The sequence below is a fragment of the Argiope bruennichi genome, chromosome 5 (assembly GCF_947563725.1).
Source record: "Argiope bruennichi chromosome 5, qqArgBrue1.1, whole genome shotgun sequence".
Taxonomy (NCBI): Eukaryota; Metazoa; Arthropoda; class Arachnida; order Araneae; family Araneidae; genus Argiope; species Argiope bruennichi.
Window position 1 is genome coordinate 51,818,949 of NC_079155.1, and position 17,525 is coordinate 51,836,473.

Below are 17,525 nucleotides of genomic sequence, written 5' to 3' on the forward strand. Positions count from 1 at the left end.
CTACTACAGGTACTAAAATAGGTTCGTCTATTATAATCCATCTTTCAAAAATAACCAATAAATTGAAAATATTTAATTACCATAAACTGATCCTTGATTTATTTTGATCAGGAAAGCAAATTCTACTGAGTAAGGCATCTGTGTAATATCAGGATAAGTGATTATGCTACATTCATATTTCATAAGAATTCATTTTATTTCCAGAAGAGTTCCTCACAGAATTTGGAACGTCTATGTCTCGTTATGAAACGGAGAGAAAAGCCACATGACTGGAAAGTCTACGAAAATATATAACATTATTATACTTGATATCTATTTTAATCGTGGGCCAATAGCTAATTTCTTAAATGTGAGGAACATATAGACGTTCCAGTTAGCTTAATATTGTAGATTAAGTAGATGAATTTTTGAAAAATTGCGGAATTTAAATCTTTAAACAATTCTCTGTTTCTATTACTTATATTATTATAGCGAAATATCTTTGATAAAATACTCTACCTATCTGTGACTAAAATTAACCAAATTATTAAGCACTGAATTACATTATTTTTAACCAGTCAATGGCTATATTGAAGGATCAGCAGTTGTCTAATATAGTTATACCCATTGCTTCATAATTGTTTCGATTCTCAGAGCTTCATTTTTTTTAAATGTTAGAGTATTAAATATATTTCATTAAATATTTCAAGCAAGATTGGAGGATTGTATAAAAATTTAGAAGTTATAAATTTATCAATGAATTCTTATAATTAAGTTAAGCAATATATAATACGAATTTGTAATATTGCCTCCCTGCGGAATTTGATTCGTGGAAAGTTTTACAGTTATCTTAATGGTATTGAATGAAGGCCATATCAGCCACTCCGGCCTTAGCGACTTTAGCCGCAAAAATGAAGGTTCCCGAATATTCGCGAATCTTGGAGATATCTATTAGGATTTCAGCTCCAACTTTTATTCCAGAGGATTCGATGACCCAACAATGGAGCTATAAAAGTAGAGACTACAGACGGAAGTCAAGTTGTAAGAAGTGAGTAGCTAAGCGAAGTTTCTCTTTGGATTGTTCATCACCAGCAAATTTTTTCTGAACGCTTTGTGTTGTTGCGGTTATTTGATAGCAGTTTGATGCTACTGCTTACCGCAAATGTTTTCTTGTGCGTTTTGTTGCTTTGTTTTCCTGTAGAATAAAGTTCATTAGTTCTTACTGAACCTGCTACATTTTTACACTTAACGGGTAGATTTTTCATTAACAATACTTTATCATATATGGGATTTCCGTGAATAATTTACATGATAAATCTAACTATTTACATGATATTACAGAGTGAAAGTTAAGGGAAAAAATTTACTATACTCCATTCAGCAATTCAAAAAAAAATATATTAATACACTTCAAGATAAGCAGAATTAGTCACTAGGAGAATATTGATTCTTTTATAGCAGTCTGCTACAACAGATCCTGTCGATATTGCTTCGTTCAGTGGTGGAGGAGTGGTCGGCTGTACAGAAGAAGAGCATTTGTTGAGTCACAGTAACTATTTCTGTGGTGATTCGATTTCTTAATTCTTCAACGCTACGAAACTTTGCAGAAGATCCTTAGAAAAAGAAGCCAAGTGGATGATTTTAAGGAAAATGTTCAGACCATGAAATGGATCCATTTCTGCTAATCCACCGATAAGAGAATGCACATGCCTTTTTGATATAACAGACGTCTCGAAGTTGTTTTTACCATCTTTTAATTGATTGTTTCTTCAGTGAAAGTTTATTAAATTAATGTCTGAAATGTCTCTGTGCTTTTTTTTCAAAACCAAAGAAACCACATTGCTTCTTTAATTTATGGAGCCGTTTTGTCTGCAAGCAAACAAGTCTTTTGCCATTCGTAAAAAAGAAGCAATAAAAATTTCTTGAGTTAAAAATTATATTAATAATATATTTCGCCATACTTAATAAAAGTAGTTTTGATATAATTCCATGTTCCGGTAAATAATTTATAGACTCTAAAATTCTTTATAGAACATTTTTTATTTCTAAAAATATATTTCTATCTCCAATGGTTTAAATATTACCCACTGGGCCGTGATTAGAGTATGTATTCTATATGGACGGAAATTACTAAAGGAGCAACATGTGTTATTACAAAAGATGAAGCACATCGATAAAAGCATCAATTAATATACACTTTCTTTTTTTTTCACCAACAATTATAATCAATTCAAATAAAAAGGATTTTTTTAAAAAATGGAAGAACATGAAACTGTCAGGAATGAAAACGGTTAAATGACTAATATGGTATCAAATTATAAACCAAAGCAGTAAATGAAATTTGAATCATGAGCTGAAAAATTTAATGCTCATTAAATTTTTATAAAAAGAGTACTAACGATTTTCATAAAATATACTAAGAGAAACAATAATATTTTCATTTCATCATTTAAAATAAACTCTTGCAGAAAATGTACAATTTTAAATTGTATCCAAGTAATAAAGCATACCAAAAAATTTATTAACAATTCTTGAAAACACACTTTTGTTAGGTATTAAAAAATAGATTTTTTAAAGGTTTCATACTTTTTATTCTTTAATATATAATTCAACATTATAAATATTATAGAGTTTTGGAATCATTTTCCTAAAACCACCAACAGAAGGCGCCACACGTAAGAAATGCTAATTTCATTGCACATATCGATCAATTGCTGAATAATACTGTAACCTGAAACAATTAACATATTTTCATGAGTAATACACTAGTGTGTAAGATTTTAAGACTCGAGCACGCCATGAAGTGAGTAAAAATGGGACTACAGGAAGTTATCATCTTTACAAACATGGTATAAGTCAAGTTAAATAAAAGACTTTATAAAGCAAATATTAGTTCTCTTTTTGGGCTTTATCTCTAAGGAAATACTTTTACTTATTTCATTTTTCTTACAGAATCGCTTTGTAATACTGCAACGAAACCACAATTAGTTGAAAATAAATCTAAAAGAAAAATTAGCCACGAGATTCAAAAAAAACTTTCACATTCAACAGTTAAACAAAACAATTAAGAAATCTAACAAAATCTTTCTTTTAAAACAATGACGCTTTCTTTGGAAGAAAAAAAAATCACACATTCCGAATTGTGAAAATTAAAGCAAGGTTTCTCTTTCTTTAAAAGTTTCCAAACTTTATTTAAACAAAGATGCAATTAAAATATTCATGAAGCGGCCTTGTTTCATTTCAGTTTTTGTCAGCGTATAGTCTTAATTTTACTCCCGAAAAGCTCAACAAAAGAACCACCTAGCAGCAGAAAAGAAGGGGGAAAAAAGTCCTTCGAAAATGCCAGAGAAAATTTCAGTCAAGACAGCCCATCTCTAGGGAATAGTCTTTACGTTTTTTCCCTCCACTCAAATCGTCTCGTTCTTCAAACAGGTTAGAATGGGGAAAAAAAGGAAACATTCAATTCACTTTTTTTCAAAGAAAGCGTAGATAAAACACAAGTCAATTCACCAGTGAAACTCAAATAGCGAGCACAATGGAAACGCAAAGAAAAAGGAACAAAATAAAATACAATCCGGCATTACATTTTTTCCCTGCTTCTCTTCTGCTACCAAATTACATTCCCTTTTACAGCAAGATGCGACGTCTTCAAAAGAGAGAGAGAAAAAAAGCATTCCCCAACGATATTTTATTTCTTTTGTCGAAAAAGGTCCGATGCGGCCACCTTAGGATGCTTGAGAGCACATTTGTCGCCTTGATGAAATTTAAATGCACTGTCTCCCCCACAATGGCGCGTGTTTCCCCGATTCTGCTCCAACAAACTTTTCGAAGGAATCACTGGAATTCCATTCATGAGCGTGATTTTCCTCTTTGCCGATGTCAGCTCCGATGCAGGCACTAATGTCTCACAGAGAAATCACGAGAAAAATATGTTTTAAAGTCTTAAATTTTCTTTGAATTCTCCGAAGAAAGGTTTTGCAGTTCTCTCGGTTGATTGTGTTTATTGAATTTCAACAACCAACTGTAAAAGGGTCGGAATTTACATACGTCAGATGATTTTTTTTTTTCATTCTCCTTTGACTTTAAGTTGGAAATAGAAACAGAAATTAATTTTAATGCAGGGGTGGGTAGAGACACGAGAACGTGATTTAATGCATCCTGATGGAATATTGAAGAGTCAGAAAAGACTGAGGTTTGAATTCCTTACCAAAGATAATTCAATGCATCCCGATTTGAAGGCATTTGTTGCATCGAAATGAGTGGTTTCTTTTGAAACTTGCTATTTTGAAATGTAAGGAAATGATTAAAATGACATCACTTTAACGCCCACTCTCGAAACTAATACCTAGACCAGGGGTGGGCATTAAGTCGATCGCGATCGACCCGTAGACCACCAAGTCATTTGGAGGTGACAGCCTTTATCAAGACCGAGATGAGCATGCTAAAAAAGAAACATTTATGGAACACTGACGACTATTATTATAATGTTTGTATCTTACTATTATTATTGTGTTTGTAGCTCTGTAGGTAAGTACACATTCCGTATTATCATTAATCTATAATAAATATTGTAGTAAATATTGTAATTTTTTTAGCTCACCAAATCTTCGTAATTAGACGGACCGCAATCCCTTGAAAAAATTAGAAGTAACCCGTATCCAGAAAAAGTCTGCCCACCCCTGACGTTGAAAATACCAGAACACAAATTCTTTTTTTCAGCACCTGTGTGAACTCTAAAACTCAATGTCCACTAGTATTCTAAAGGTTTAAAGCAATGGTCAACAATCAATCACATTGGTCAACAGAGCCAATTATCAACAATTCAACGATTGAAATCTTTTTAGAGAGCCACATTTTTTTAACTTATATAGGTAGGTATATTTTTATTCATTTAATTAGGATTCAATAATTAGGTTATTCATTTAATTACGCTGTCTTTTACTAAGAACGTCCTCAATCTAATCCGTGGCTCGTGAGCCATGTTGCCGACCACTGGTTTAACGCATTGGGAGCACGTAAATTTTAGCACGCAAATCGGAAATAAAAGGTGATAGTTATTTTGGGGGGTGAGGGTGATGCTCTAAACAACCCATTTTTCCACTCCACATATAATGTATAGATAAGAATATCCATATCGAAAGTGATAATTATTTTGGGGGAGAGGGGGATGTTCGCCAACAGAAACATAATTAGGCTAGGTCCTCTGGAAATTACTCTTTAAAGAATGTCAATTCCCAAATATTGAAGCGAAATTAGTTTCAGATTTTCCAAAATCATGTTGATCATCAAATTATTGGCTATTTGACCAATGATGCTTGTTGTAGAGGCTAAACCAATCGAGATTAAATTAGAATCATGGACGAAAATAAATGGATTGATAAATTCTAATTAATAAATTAATTTTTACCAATTTGCTTCGAAAACTTTTAACACGTTTTGAGTGAATAATTCGATCATCAATTTATTACGCTAAATTCACATAGCGATTTCGCAAGAAAAGGTTTAAATAGTATTTATATAAACTATAACAAACAATCTAAATATCTAAACAATCCATTTTTCCATTCCACATACAGAACTAAGATTTTTCATCTGTGGAATATTATATTTTATCATCACTAAACTCCGTATAATGTGCTCATCGGTCGAATTGAGTCTAAAATCCCTTTGTGGGCTCTTCACACCAAGGCCTATGTAGTTGGAGATATGCTGAATATGTGTTCATTTACTGAATTCATATTCAGTAAATGAACGCATATTCAGTACATTTACCGAATATACTCGAATAATAAAGCCTTTCGCGTAGCATTGAAATTCAATTCATATGCTTAATCTTTCAAAGCGTCACTACTCATTTCATCTTAATGTTGAAAATTTTCTTCATTTTATGATTCCATCTCGATTAATTATTTGTGTACATTGATTTTGAGAAATGAATGCTACTAATAATTTTTTTAGAATTCACGTTTATTCATTCCCAGCTGAGTTTGGTAACAGTTGATTTGCCGGGATTAATGTTTGCTAAAATCACCCATTAAATATCTTGATCTTAAAGACTTCTTCAAAAAAAAAAATATTTTTTAAGTTCCAAAATTTGATAGGTATATAGCTAATATTATTTTAGAAGCCTCATATCATTTGTTAATAATTTTATGGATTTCACTAATTTTTGTCTGTATATTTGTACATCTAATTACATCATAAAAAGGACCGGCAGTATTCAGAACTGTCACTTTTTAAAAGATATTTCCCCATAGTTTGATTCTGAAAGTAAACCTTAATTGTAAGCACAACAAAATTTCAAAAATTTTATGGTAAAAGTTACTTATTACAGCAAATTAAGCCGAGTTTTCAAATCTTGATAATCAACAATGGAAAAAAAATGCCGCATGAAATATCAGTAGCAAATAATGGAAACGATTTGAGTTTAATTAAGAATGAAACATATTGTTACAAATCTGTAATTTTGCTATCCGGCACGGCGTGCTGAGCTTGGCGACCATTTGGCGACTTGGCGTTGAATTTGGCGAGTTTGGCGACTAAATGGATAATACCAGAAAGTTCGAGAAGTTTCATGATCCATCCAGTAATAACAGAGATACACCCAGGTACGACCTGATTGGTCTGCAGTTTCTAGCCCCGCCTCCCGGAACTATAAAAGACGGGCACTCAGAAGCTACGAAGTCGTGTCATTGGAGTCGTGTTGTAGTTGTTAGTTGTTGTTGTTGATTCTCGTGTTAGCTTCCGTCATGAACGGTAGCGTTTGCGAAGAAGGTGGAAAGCGCAGATGCGCGGAGACGAATGAAGAAATGTTCATTGATGGCAATCATAGTGATCTGCCTCAAACTAAAGAGAAATACACTTGCATCCATTGCAAGGAAAGATTGATGATCCGCGATGCGGTAAAAGTCCTAAGACTTGAAATTGAAGGTATCAACCAAGCCACAAGGCATGCCAAGAGGGAGCAGATTGATTATGCTCACCCGCATCTTGCAGCCATGGAGTCTAGAAGAAAACAAGCGATTCAGGAGATGGAGACCCTTCTGGGTAAGATGAACCTTGTTAGTTCTTGTCAGGACTCGAAATGTGAACACTCTAAGGAACCCTCCCTGAACCTGAGTAATGATAATTTCGTCTCTCCAACAAAGAGGAAACTTGCCAGAAATAAACCGGAACCCCCTAAAAATGTAATTAACATAAGCAATAAATTTCAAGTCCTCAATAATATTCCAGTTGAAAATGAAACTCCCAACACTGCAGAACATAAAATACCACCAATAATGTTGAAATATGCAGATAACTTTAATGAAATTTTATCCCAAATTGCAAAAACCTGCGGCAAAACTGTCAACAAACTGAATAAAGGGTTCATAAAAATATTCCCAGAATCGGCTGATCAACACAAAGCCATTCAAAATTTCTGCAGGCAGCAGGGTTATGATTATTATATCATAACCCCCCAAAACAAAAGACCATTAAAAGCAGTCATCAAAGGGCTCCCCCATGAATACGACACAAAAATAATAGCTCAAAACCTAGTTGATAGTGGTTTCCCAGTGACTAGGGTTGTTCAACTTACCCAGCTAAGAACTAAGAGACCTCTTCCATTTTATATGGTTGAACTTAATAAAACTGAAAAAGCCGAGGAAATCTTTAAAATAGAACATCTGGATTACCTTAGTATCACAGTAGAGCGCTACAGAGGTCGCAACCTAGTCTCGCAATGTTATCGTTGCAACTTTTTTCACCATGCAGCGAATAACTGCAACATAAAGCCCAGATGTCTGAAGTGTGGCGAAAGCCACGAAACTAATGCTTGCGTGATAAAAGAAAAAATTGAAACGCCAACTTGCATCAATTGCGGCAAACAAGGGCACATAGCATCTTACCGCGGCTGCGAGGCCTTCCCAAAAATTCAGTCTGCGAGAAAAAATAGGGACAACTATTTTCACAAAAACCAAGCTCTGATCAGGCCAAATGTCAGTTTTGCAGGTCTTTTTAAAAACACAAGCCATCATGAGATAGCGCCTCCATTACACTCTTACCACACAAGCCCACCAGTGCTGGCGCCACAAACCTATGGTCACAAACAAGCCAACAACACCGTTTTAGAAGGCAATGATTTCGCTGACATTATAGAAGCAATGAAAGAACTGAAAAAGCTAACGACCGAGTACCCTTTACTCTTTTCACAGCTTAAAAAACTAAAAACCGCAAACACTGTTATGGAAAAACTGGATATACTCATGAAGGCATTCGATAACCCAAGTCTACCTGTCACTAACTAGTTTTCTCCTGCAATAGCCTTCGCATAGTCTATTGGAACGCAAATGGCATTAACAATAAAATAATTGACCTTCGTAATTTTGTAAATAAGTATAACCCCGATGTAATCCTACTGCAAGAAACCCACCTTAGACCACAAAGAAAAATTTTCCTGGCAAACTATTTCTCATATTACAGTTACAGAGCTAACCAGGCTGGCGGCGGTACTGCAATTTTAATTAAAAATGGTTTACCTCACAGTGAGGTCCCCCCACCTTTACTACAACATGTAGAAGCTAGCGTGGTAAAATTAAATTTTAAAAATCAAGATCCAATAACCTTAATCTCTATTTATATCCCCCCTAGTGCAGATAATTCCAATTTTATTTTAGACATCGAAAACCTGATGCAAACAGGACCTAATCAAATAATTTGTGGAGACTTTAACGCTCACCACGTTAGCTGGGATTGTAAGCGTAACTGCCCAAAAGGTAATTCCCTAAAATCATTTGCCCTTCAGGCCGGATTAGACATTATAGCACCGTCCACCCCCACTAGATTTGGGCCTCAGTCAGCCAATACAATAGACCTCACCTTAATTAAAGACTTCCTGTACCCATATGAAATTCACTCCTTACCTGAACTTAGCTCTGACCATAATCCCATCTTATTAAATTTTTTCTTTAAATATTCCCTGCCCAATAATCTTAATAAATTTAAAACAAACTGGAATAATTTTAAATTAACCCTCAGTCAATCAGAAACCCCAAACATTGATGAATTTACAAACCCAGATAAACTTGACCATTTTGTAAACATCTTCGAATCGCAAATTATTAATGCAAAAAATCTAGCCTCCACCCCCATTATAAATAGTCAAAATTTTATTGACCCTAAAATTAGAGACCTAATCAGGGACAGGAACTTTGCCAGGAAAAATTTTCAAAAAACCAGAGACCCAGTCTTCAAGAGACTAATGAACCAAATTAATAAGGAAATTGAAAAACTTAACAATAAAATCCAAAGCAATGAATTTATACACAAATTAATTAGTGTTAACACAGAAGACGGATCAATCTGGAAACTTGTCAAAACTTTTAAAAGTAAAAAACAAAAAATTCCGGCCCTTAAAGGCCCTGCTAGTATTGCAATAACTGATAAAGAAAAAGCAAACTGCCTGGCGGCTAGCCTTGAGAAACAATTTCAACTTAATGAATCGAGCAATTTCACCACAGAACATAATGTAAATAATACAGTCAAAGGCTTTCTCGACTCATTGCCACAAAAATTTATTGATATTCCCCCTCCCTCAACTGATGAATTAAAGGATCATATTAAAAAACTTAATATCAAAAAAGCCCCTGGCCTTGACAGTATTAACAACAAAATGTTAAAAACACTTCCGGACAATTACCTAAAATTTTTAATTAATATAATTCATAGCATTCTCAAATTAGGATATTTTCCCATGTCATGGAAAACAGCTGCAGTTATCCCCATATTAAAACCAGGAAAAGATCCAACTGATCCCTGCAGTTATAGACCCATATCCCTACTCTCTTCTGTCAGCAAAATTGCTGAACAGATAATTCTCAATAGATTAAATAATTACCTTGAAGAACATAATATACTAACACCTGAACAATTTGGATTTCGCCGTAACCTATCTACAACCCACCAATTAATTAGAGCAGTAGAATTCATTGAGGAAGGTTTTGAAAATAAACAAAAAACTGCAGCGGTTTTCCTTGACATTCAGAAAGCTTTTGACAGAGTTTGGCAAGATGGTCTTATATACAAGCTAATTAATTACAACATACCCTCACACCTTATCAAAATTATAATTTCTTACCTCAGTTACAGATCCTTTAAAATCAAGATAAACAATGAATTTTCGGAAGTAAAACCTATTCTTGCAGGTGTACCTCAAGGATCTAAACTAGGGCCAATTTTATTTTCCTTGTTTATTAATGATATCCCCAAGCAATTTAACACTATGTTGTGCATGTACGCTGATGACACTGCAATACTAGCTAGAAACAAAAATCAAAATTTCATTACCATAGCTTTAAACCGACATATTAAATCTCTTGAGGACTGGTTCGTCGAATGGAAAATTGAAATAAATGCTAGTAAAACTGAAGCTATAGTTTTTAACAAAAATAACTGTAAAAAGAATTTCTCCCCAGTTAAAATTAAAAATCAAACTGTCCCGTGGTCTAAGGAATGCAAATATTTAGGCGTTATTCTAGATAGTAAATTAACTTGGAAACCCCACTTTATTTACACAGCTAAAAAGTTTCGAGACCTAACTCGTAAATTTTATCCCTTAATTTCTCGAAACTCCAAAATGAGTAGACAAAATAAAATGCTTATTTACTCTGCCTACTTGCGTCCAGTATTAACTTATGCCTGCCCTGTGTGGGGATATGCTGCCAAGACTAATCTTAGACTTATTGAACGCCAGCAAAATAACTTAATTAGAAATTTCTGCAATATGAAATACTACATGCCCAATACAAATATGTACTTATGCCTAGACTATCCCCCTCTTAAAAAATTCATTAAAAATCTAGCCACTAACTTCTTTAAAAACATGGATAAGAATAAAAATGAAGCAATAGCTAAAATCCCTAAATATAAACCATCTACAAACTCTAGAAGACCCCGTAATATACTACTTTAATTTATCTCAGCCCCTTAGTTTTTCTTCCTAACTTTTATTTTTTCAAACTCAAATTATACTGTTTCTCAATAGCCAATTCTAGCTCACAAGCAGTAAAAACTTACTAAGCCCAACGGCAGCGTACCCCCCCCCCCACACCCTCACCCTAATATCAGACAATCACAATGAGTCCTGACACTCGTCATCTCCAAATTTCGTCGAAGACGGCCACGGCAAAGTATAGACAGCAAAGCACTGTGAAGTCTCTCCTTACCGGGGATAAGCCCCTGCCGGGGCTAGGCGCCCCGTCAACCCAACCATCAAGCTACGAAGTCGTCGTGTCGTGTGTATCGGAGGAAGTTGTGTGTATGAGAGTAGTCGGAGTCGACGACACGTAGAGGACTGGAGGATTAGACAGCAAGAAAGCTGTGAACTAGCAATTAAATGTGCTGCGCTATTACGATTAATTGACGGTATTTGTAATAGAAGAAAAATTTTGTAAAATGTGATTAAAATGTTTAAAAAATGTATTAATTGCAAAAAAAAAAAAAAATCGGGAGCTATTGCAAAAAAAACGATAAACTTCACTTCATTTTTCATTTAAATAAAATTCTAATTAAATTTATTTTAATTCACTCACACATTTCTATCCTTTAAGTATATAGAGGCCAAATTTGGTATTCTACGTAATATGGCCTGGTATGTACAGCATCAGCACAATACACGCACACATTATTCTTTATTGTTAGTGAAGACAAGTGACAGAAATGCATCAAATAAATGATTATGATAGCTGTTATGAATTATAAAAATATGCTCATTGTAATATTATTTCAGTACTAAAATATAATCAATTAAACCTCTGGAATTTTTTGGAATCCTGACAATGGATATAAAATTATCATTAAGCTACAATAAAAATTCAGTTATCTGTTTTAAAGCTGGAGAGCATTTGCCAGTGGCAATATTAGCTAGTTATTATTGATATCTTTGCTTCCATAATATTTAGCAGTTATTTAGATATCAAAAACAATTGTTAAATTTAATACGAGAGATATGGCCCAGAAAAATTAATTTCTTAAGATAATTAGTTTAGTTTAGTTTAGTTATGTTAACGTCCCGTTGTAAAGCAACACTAGGACTATTTTGGGACGGACCTCGTAATTTTGAATGGCGGTCAGATGACGAGGACGACACCTGAGCTGGCACCCCCCTCTCCACACCACACCACACCAGCTTGAGGACGTTTGGTCAGGACGGATTTAACGTGCAACAGACCCCCTTACACGGCGGTTCTTCGGTGGAATCGGATTTCAAACCTGAAACCCTACGGCTCACAAGCCGAAACCTTACCACCAGGCCACCGCGGCCTAATTCTTAAGATAAATCATAGATTTTAAAAAAACTCTCTAAATTTGGTTTTCTAAGATTCAATACTAATATTTTCCAGAATACATAATTAAAAATGAGAGTTAGGCGGTCAAACAAAACCCCATAAATGTATCATGTTTCCAAAAATGGATTCATGCATCATTTTACTACGATCAGCGATTAAACAATAATGCATTTAAAAAGAATATATTCTGATTGAAATCACACCATCATCATTAGCTTTAATGATGGTTTGATTTTAGTTTTGCTTCAACATGGACGAAATATACTTGGGGAGCAAATCAAAGCCATCAATAAAAAAAGGCAATAGAAAATACACCACTTGAATAAAAGTATCCGAATAATTCCGGATTTACTCATTTTTGTTTTCCGAATCTCCCTAGAGAAGCCTCTTTGAGCTTCGGCCAGGCAAAAAAATTTGTCTAACTCATTTTTTATTATAAAAATTATGTTAGAAGGAAATTTGGAGTACCGGCAAGATACTAATCAAGGGAAAAACCATTTTTATGACGTCTATTTCAGAAAATGGCAGATAAAGCTTTGAAACTTTCAAAAATAGTTTTTTTTTTTTTACTGTGGATAAAATTTAAAGAATTTTCTTAAAAACTGCATGCATATTTAGAAAGTTACTAAAGTTTCTTCTAAGCCTTTTATTAATCCTTTGTTTTTTATTTATTATTTAAAAGTATTGTTAAAATCAGGTTTATCGTTTTTAGCGGTATAAAAAGAGCAAGAGCTTCTTAGTTCCGGTGCAAACAATAGATATCAGCTAAAAGCAGAAATTAAAAACCTTTAACTATCAATTAAATTAATTAAATTATTTTAACTAATTAAAAAGATTTTCCTCTTTTCTGGATTTATTTTGCACTAAAACTTAACTAATGATGCAAAAATAGAATTGAAGAATTGAGCGTAAAATAATTTGTCAAATAAAGAGTTAAAACATCACACATTTTTAAGGTTAGCTTTTTGATTTGTAAAATGTAGAGTTTTGAACTAAATTATATCAAACTTGTAACATTAAATTGTTATATTAAAATTGAAATAAAATTTTATAAATGTTCAAGGATATGGAACATTTTGTTAAATAAATTTTACTGCGTATGCACGAAATGTAGCATTTTTTTTATAGAAGTTCCAATTAAAATTATTAAAAGAAAATTATGATATTTCAATGTGCTTGATTTTTCAATTTCTGTCTAAGAGAAACATATTGCTAATCTCTAATAGAATTCAACTTAACTATTTGAAGATTGAAATTTAAAATAATCGATTTATGGAATATCTCTAGTTTTATATCTCTCGTGATCGAATCTTCTAGTAAAACAAGATTCATGTATATTTTTTACATGGCTCAAATTTAAAAACAATTCTAGTCTTTCTTGAGAAATTTAGAAAAAGGCGTGAATGCAAAAGTGTTCCGTTACTTTTAATCAATTCAGAAAAATGCGTAAATCCAAAAGTGTTCGGATACTTTTAATCAATTTAGAAAAATGCGTAAAACCAAAAGTGTTCGGATACTTTTAATCAATTTAGAAAAATGCGTAAATTTAATTATGGATACTTTTAATCAATTTAGAAAAATAAGTAAAACAAAAAGTGTTCGGAAACATTTAAGTACATAGTAAATGTAATTGGGAATGAATCTTGTAGTTTTATCTATCCCTCCGTCGAGTCTAAAAAATACATTTCTGTATTTATAGTTACGAGATTGTTTGCATGTTAGTACGGGTATAAAAGTAATGCACTGTGAAATAAATGAATGGTCGTTATGTTCAAACATTAATATATTAACACAATATATAATTTTTATATATTGTGTATTTGTAATGTATGTTACTTACACATATTACAAAGTTATCACATGTAAGTAACTTTGCTTTTATACTTATTAGGTTCATACATCAAAAATAATTTTTCTTTTTCTTTAAAGAAATAATTTTCTATTTTAAACTGTACAATTAAATGGGTATCCTATTATTGACATAGGATCTGATCCGAATAATTGAAATTTAAATACATTTCCGGATATTCGTAAATGAGTAAAAAAAGTACATATCGACTAGTTCAATTCATTACCGAACCATATTCAAACAACAAGGGAAAGTATGTATAATTTTGTTTCATACTAAGGAATAACATTTATTTCAAATAAATGCAAAAGAATCTACACGCCACACAAATAAAGATTTTTCCTTTAAAAAAAGAATGTTAAATGAGTCAGTTTAACAACGTCGAAATAAAGGGGTTCTTTAACTGTGTTTTCCTTTGGATAAAAAAGAAATTCCAACTAAAAAAAAAAAGAAAAAAGCTTTCAGAGGAAAGTCAATACTGCATTTCATTCAAGACCATTATTGATTTAAAAATGCTTCTTCGGCTTGGCGACAATATGGGAAACTTTAAATGGAACTAAAGAGTTTTCGCTAAATAAAATATTATACGCGAAAAGGAACGAAATTCAATAAGAATCCCGGGAAATACAATTTTAACTATAATACTTAAATAAGATTTCTTAGGTAAGTATATGTCAAGCCAAAGCTTCGCATTTCTAATATTTATTCAGCGAGATTAAATGCTTGTTCGATTCTTTAAACATTTTTAAATAGAAGTTAGATAATTATTGATTTTAACTTTCTTAGTTATTGATTGCCTATTTGAATTTAAGATTACAAATGAACACAAACTCAAACCAAAAGAATGAATTATAACTCACTTTCAGACAGATTTGCCTTTACTCTTAAGATATTTAAAAATAATCAATTGGGTGATCGTATTGATAAAAAAATATGTTACATTTTATTATTAATATCTTATTTTTATTTCTCTATTTTATATTATTATTGTCTTATATAGTATTTTTAATATACTATCTATTTTTATATTCATTTATATATTTATTATTTACATATCACATCTGTTTATAATATTTTATATGGTAGATAATTATTTTTATTTATAAAAGACAGGACAATTTCATTTAATAAAGAAAACTTACGTTGTTTTGGTCTGTCCAGTATAAATAGAAGCCACTTTTATCTACACGTAATGTTACAGGGGTTCCAACTGTAGAATCCTGAAAGAAATTCAAAAGAGTATGCATTAAATTCTCTTGAATAACAAAGGATTACATACATAAAAACAATTATTGAAACTCTGATTGCAAAAACCCTAAAAGTCTTTTTTCCCCTTCAAAATCGGGTTTATGTTATTTGCATTTTCTAAAAGGAATTTTCAGGTCATTTTTATTACAAACTAATTTATATACTCGGCGTTGTGCGGAATTTAAATATTTTTATATATAATATTTTTAATGCCAAAACTAATCTTGTGTAAATTTTAAAAATGTAATAAACTAATATTGTATAAATAATTATATTACATTTAACTAATCTTGTATAAATTACTATAATATACTAACTACTCTTTATAAATCATTATAATACACTAGACTAATCTTGTATAAATTATTATAACATACATAATCCTTTTACTTTATTACGCCACTTGATTTATTGTTCTTGAGTTTTGATCACTTATAATCACTTGAAAATATAAGATATATCAGCTTTTTAGACACTGTTAAATAACTGCTTTAAACCAATAAAGAGGAATCCAAAAGATATGAAACAGAAATTTCAAACAATAGTGGTAGAATTGATCTGAGTTCACCTATATTTCAAAATCGTCTGCTTTATTTTTTTTAAAAGAATTAACAAAAAATTGAAAAATAATTGCACAGAAAGGTCTTTGGTCCAGAGGATAATTCAAAATTTGTATTCTAATTTTAATTTTTAAAATTAACTTCAATAATTTTAAAGTGTATAAGTAAATAAAAATCATTTTAGCATCATTTCAATTTTTTTTCAATAATAAGCTTTTTATTTATGATAATTTTTTATAATTGTTTTCTCCGATTTTTATAAAATTTTCAAAACATTTTTATGTACGTCTTATAATACTTTTCTTTGTTTTAATTAACATGTCTTTATCTACTTACATTGCGACAATATTAAATACATGCTACGTGCAAATGTTACATACAATGTCATTAATCAGATAAATAAATAAACATAGAAAAATTGAGGCTAAAGTTTTTTCACTCTACAATATTTACAAACTAGAACACTTTTGAATTTTTGAATTTTGAATTGATTTTTTTTTTTCAAACGAAAATTATTTAAGGAAATTTTTCTCATTTCTGTGGCGTTTGAAAAACTAGAAGATATCGAAATTTTCTATATGATTGAATCTCGCTTTTTTTCCCAGAATTACATCAGATTGAAATTCGTTGCCACTTCATTAAATTAATCTTAGGTAAAAATGTGATTATTTATTTTGAAATTGAAAGTAAAACAGTTTAAAATGTTAAGATTGTCTATGTACGTCAACATTTGGAAGACATTTACCTTAATTTCTGGAAATCGGTTGATGATGGAGGAGATTTTAAAAATTGGTTGAATTCATCTAAAATGATACTTATATCTAAAAATATACGATAGAAATTGCAACAGCCAACAAAAAATTTAATTTCTTAATAACTGTTTAATATGAAGCTCAGCTATTTACATTATATCCAAAATATTTACAACAGCAACCCATATTATTAATAACAACGTTTAGATATAATTTCAGCGAGCTTCATTTCCAAATCCAAACACCCTCATTAAGATTAGATTTTATTAACGTCCCCTGTTGATTTTCATAAAAATATTTCCCTAGGAAGTAATTACTATCCTACGACTTTAAATGTCTGTTTACTTTCATGAGCGCATTTTCTCAATACGTTAAAGAGATAAATACTCTTAAGATAATGTTACATCCTGTATGAATACTTGTTTTATTGCTGGTTTAATTTTCGCATATTAAATGCTTTGCATAGTGATTAAAAACAGAGTACCATATTTGATGAAAACAGAATTTGTGAAACTATATTTGTTGGATATCTCAACAAAAATTTACAAATATTAATAGAAAGCGTATTTTCGTGGTGCAAAATGCCTTCATTTATTTCAAACAAATTCATGTCTTGCTTTATGTACGAACTTATGGAATAATGTCTCTAATTTTTAAATGAAAATAACAAAGAAGAAATTTTCTGATCAGATCTATTTGTTTATCATTAAACGAAATGGATGGTTTACCAGAAGTGATTCATCTATGACGAATATCTAATTTTATAATCATTTTATATCTCCAAATACTCTTGCTTAATAAGTGCCTTTAA

The 17,525-nt window shown here is 31.6% G+C and overlaps 1 protein-coding gene across 2 annotated transcripts in view; it reads right to left on the minus strand.

Moving 5' to 3' along the window:
• LOC129968764 (1-phosphatidylinositol 4,5-bisphosphate phosphodiesterase classes I and II-like) overlaps nt 1-17,525 on the minus strand; it is a 538,878-nt gene that overhangs the window by 341,920 nt on the left and 179,433 nt on the right. For both annotated transcript variants that reach the window (XM_056082994.1, XM_056082993.1), the window contains exon 2: nt 15,297-15,374. In XM_056082994.1, the coding sequence (XP_055938969.1) occupies nt 15,297-15,374 (78 nt within the window). The remainder of the gene's footprint in view (nt 1-15,296; nt 15,375-17,525) is intronic.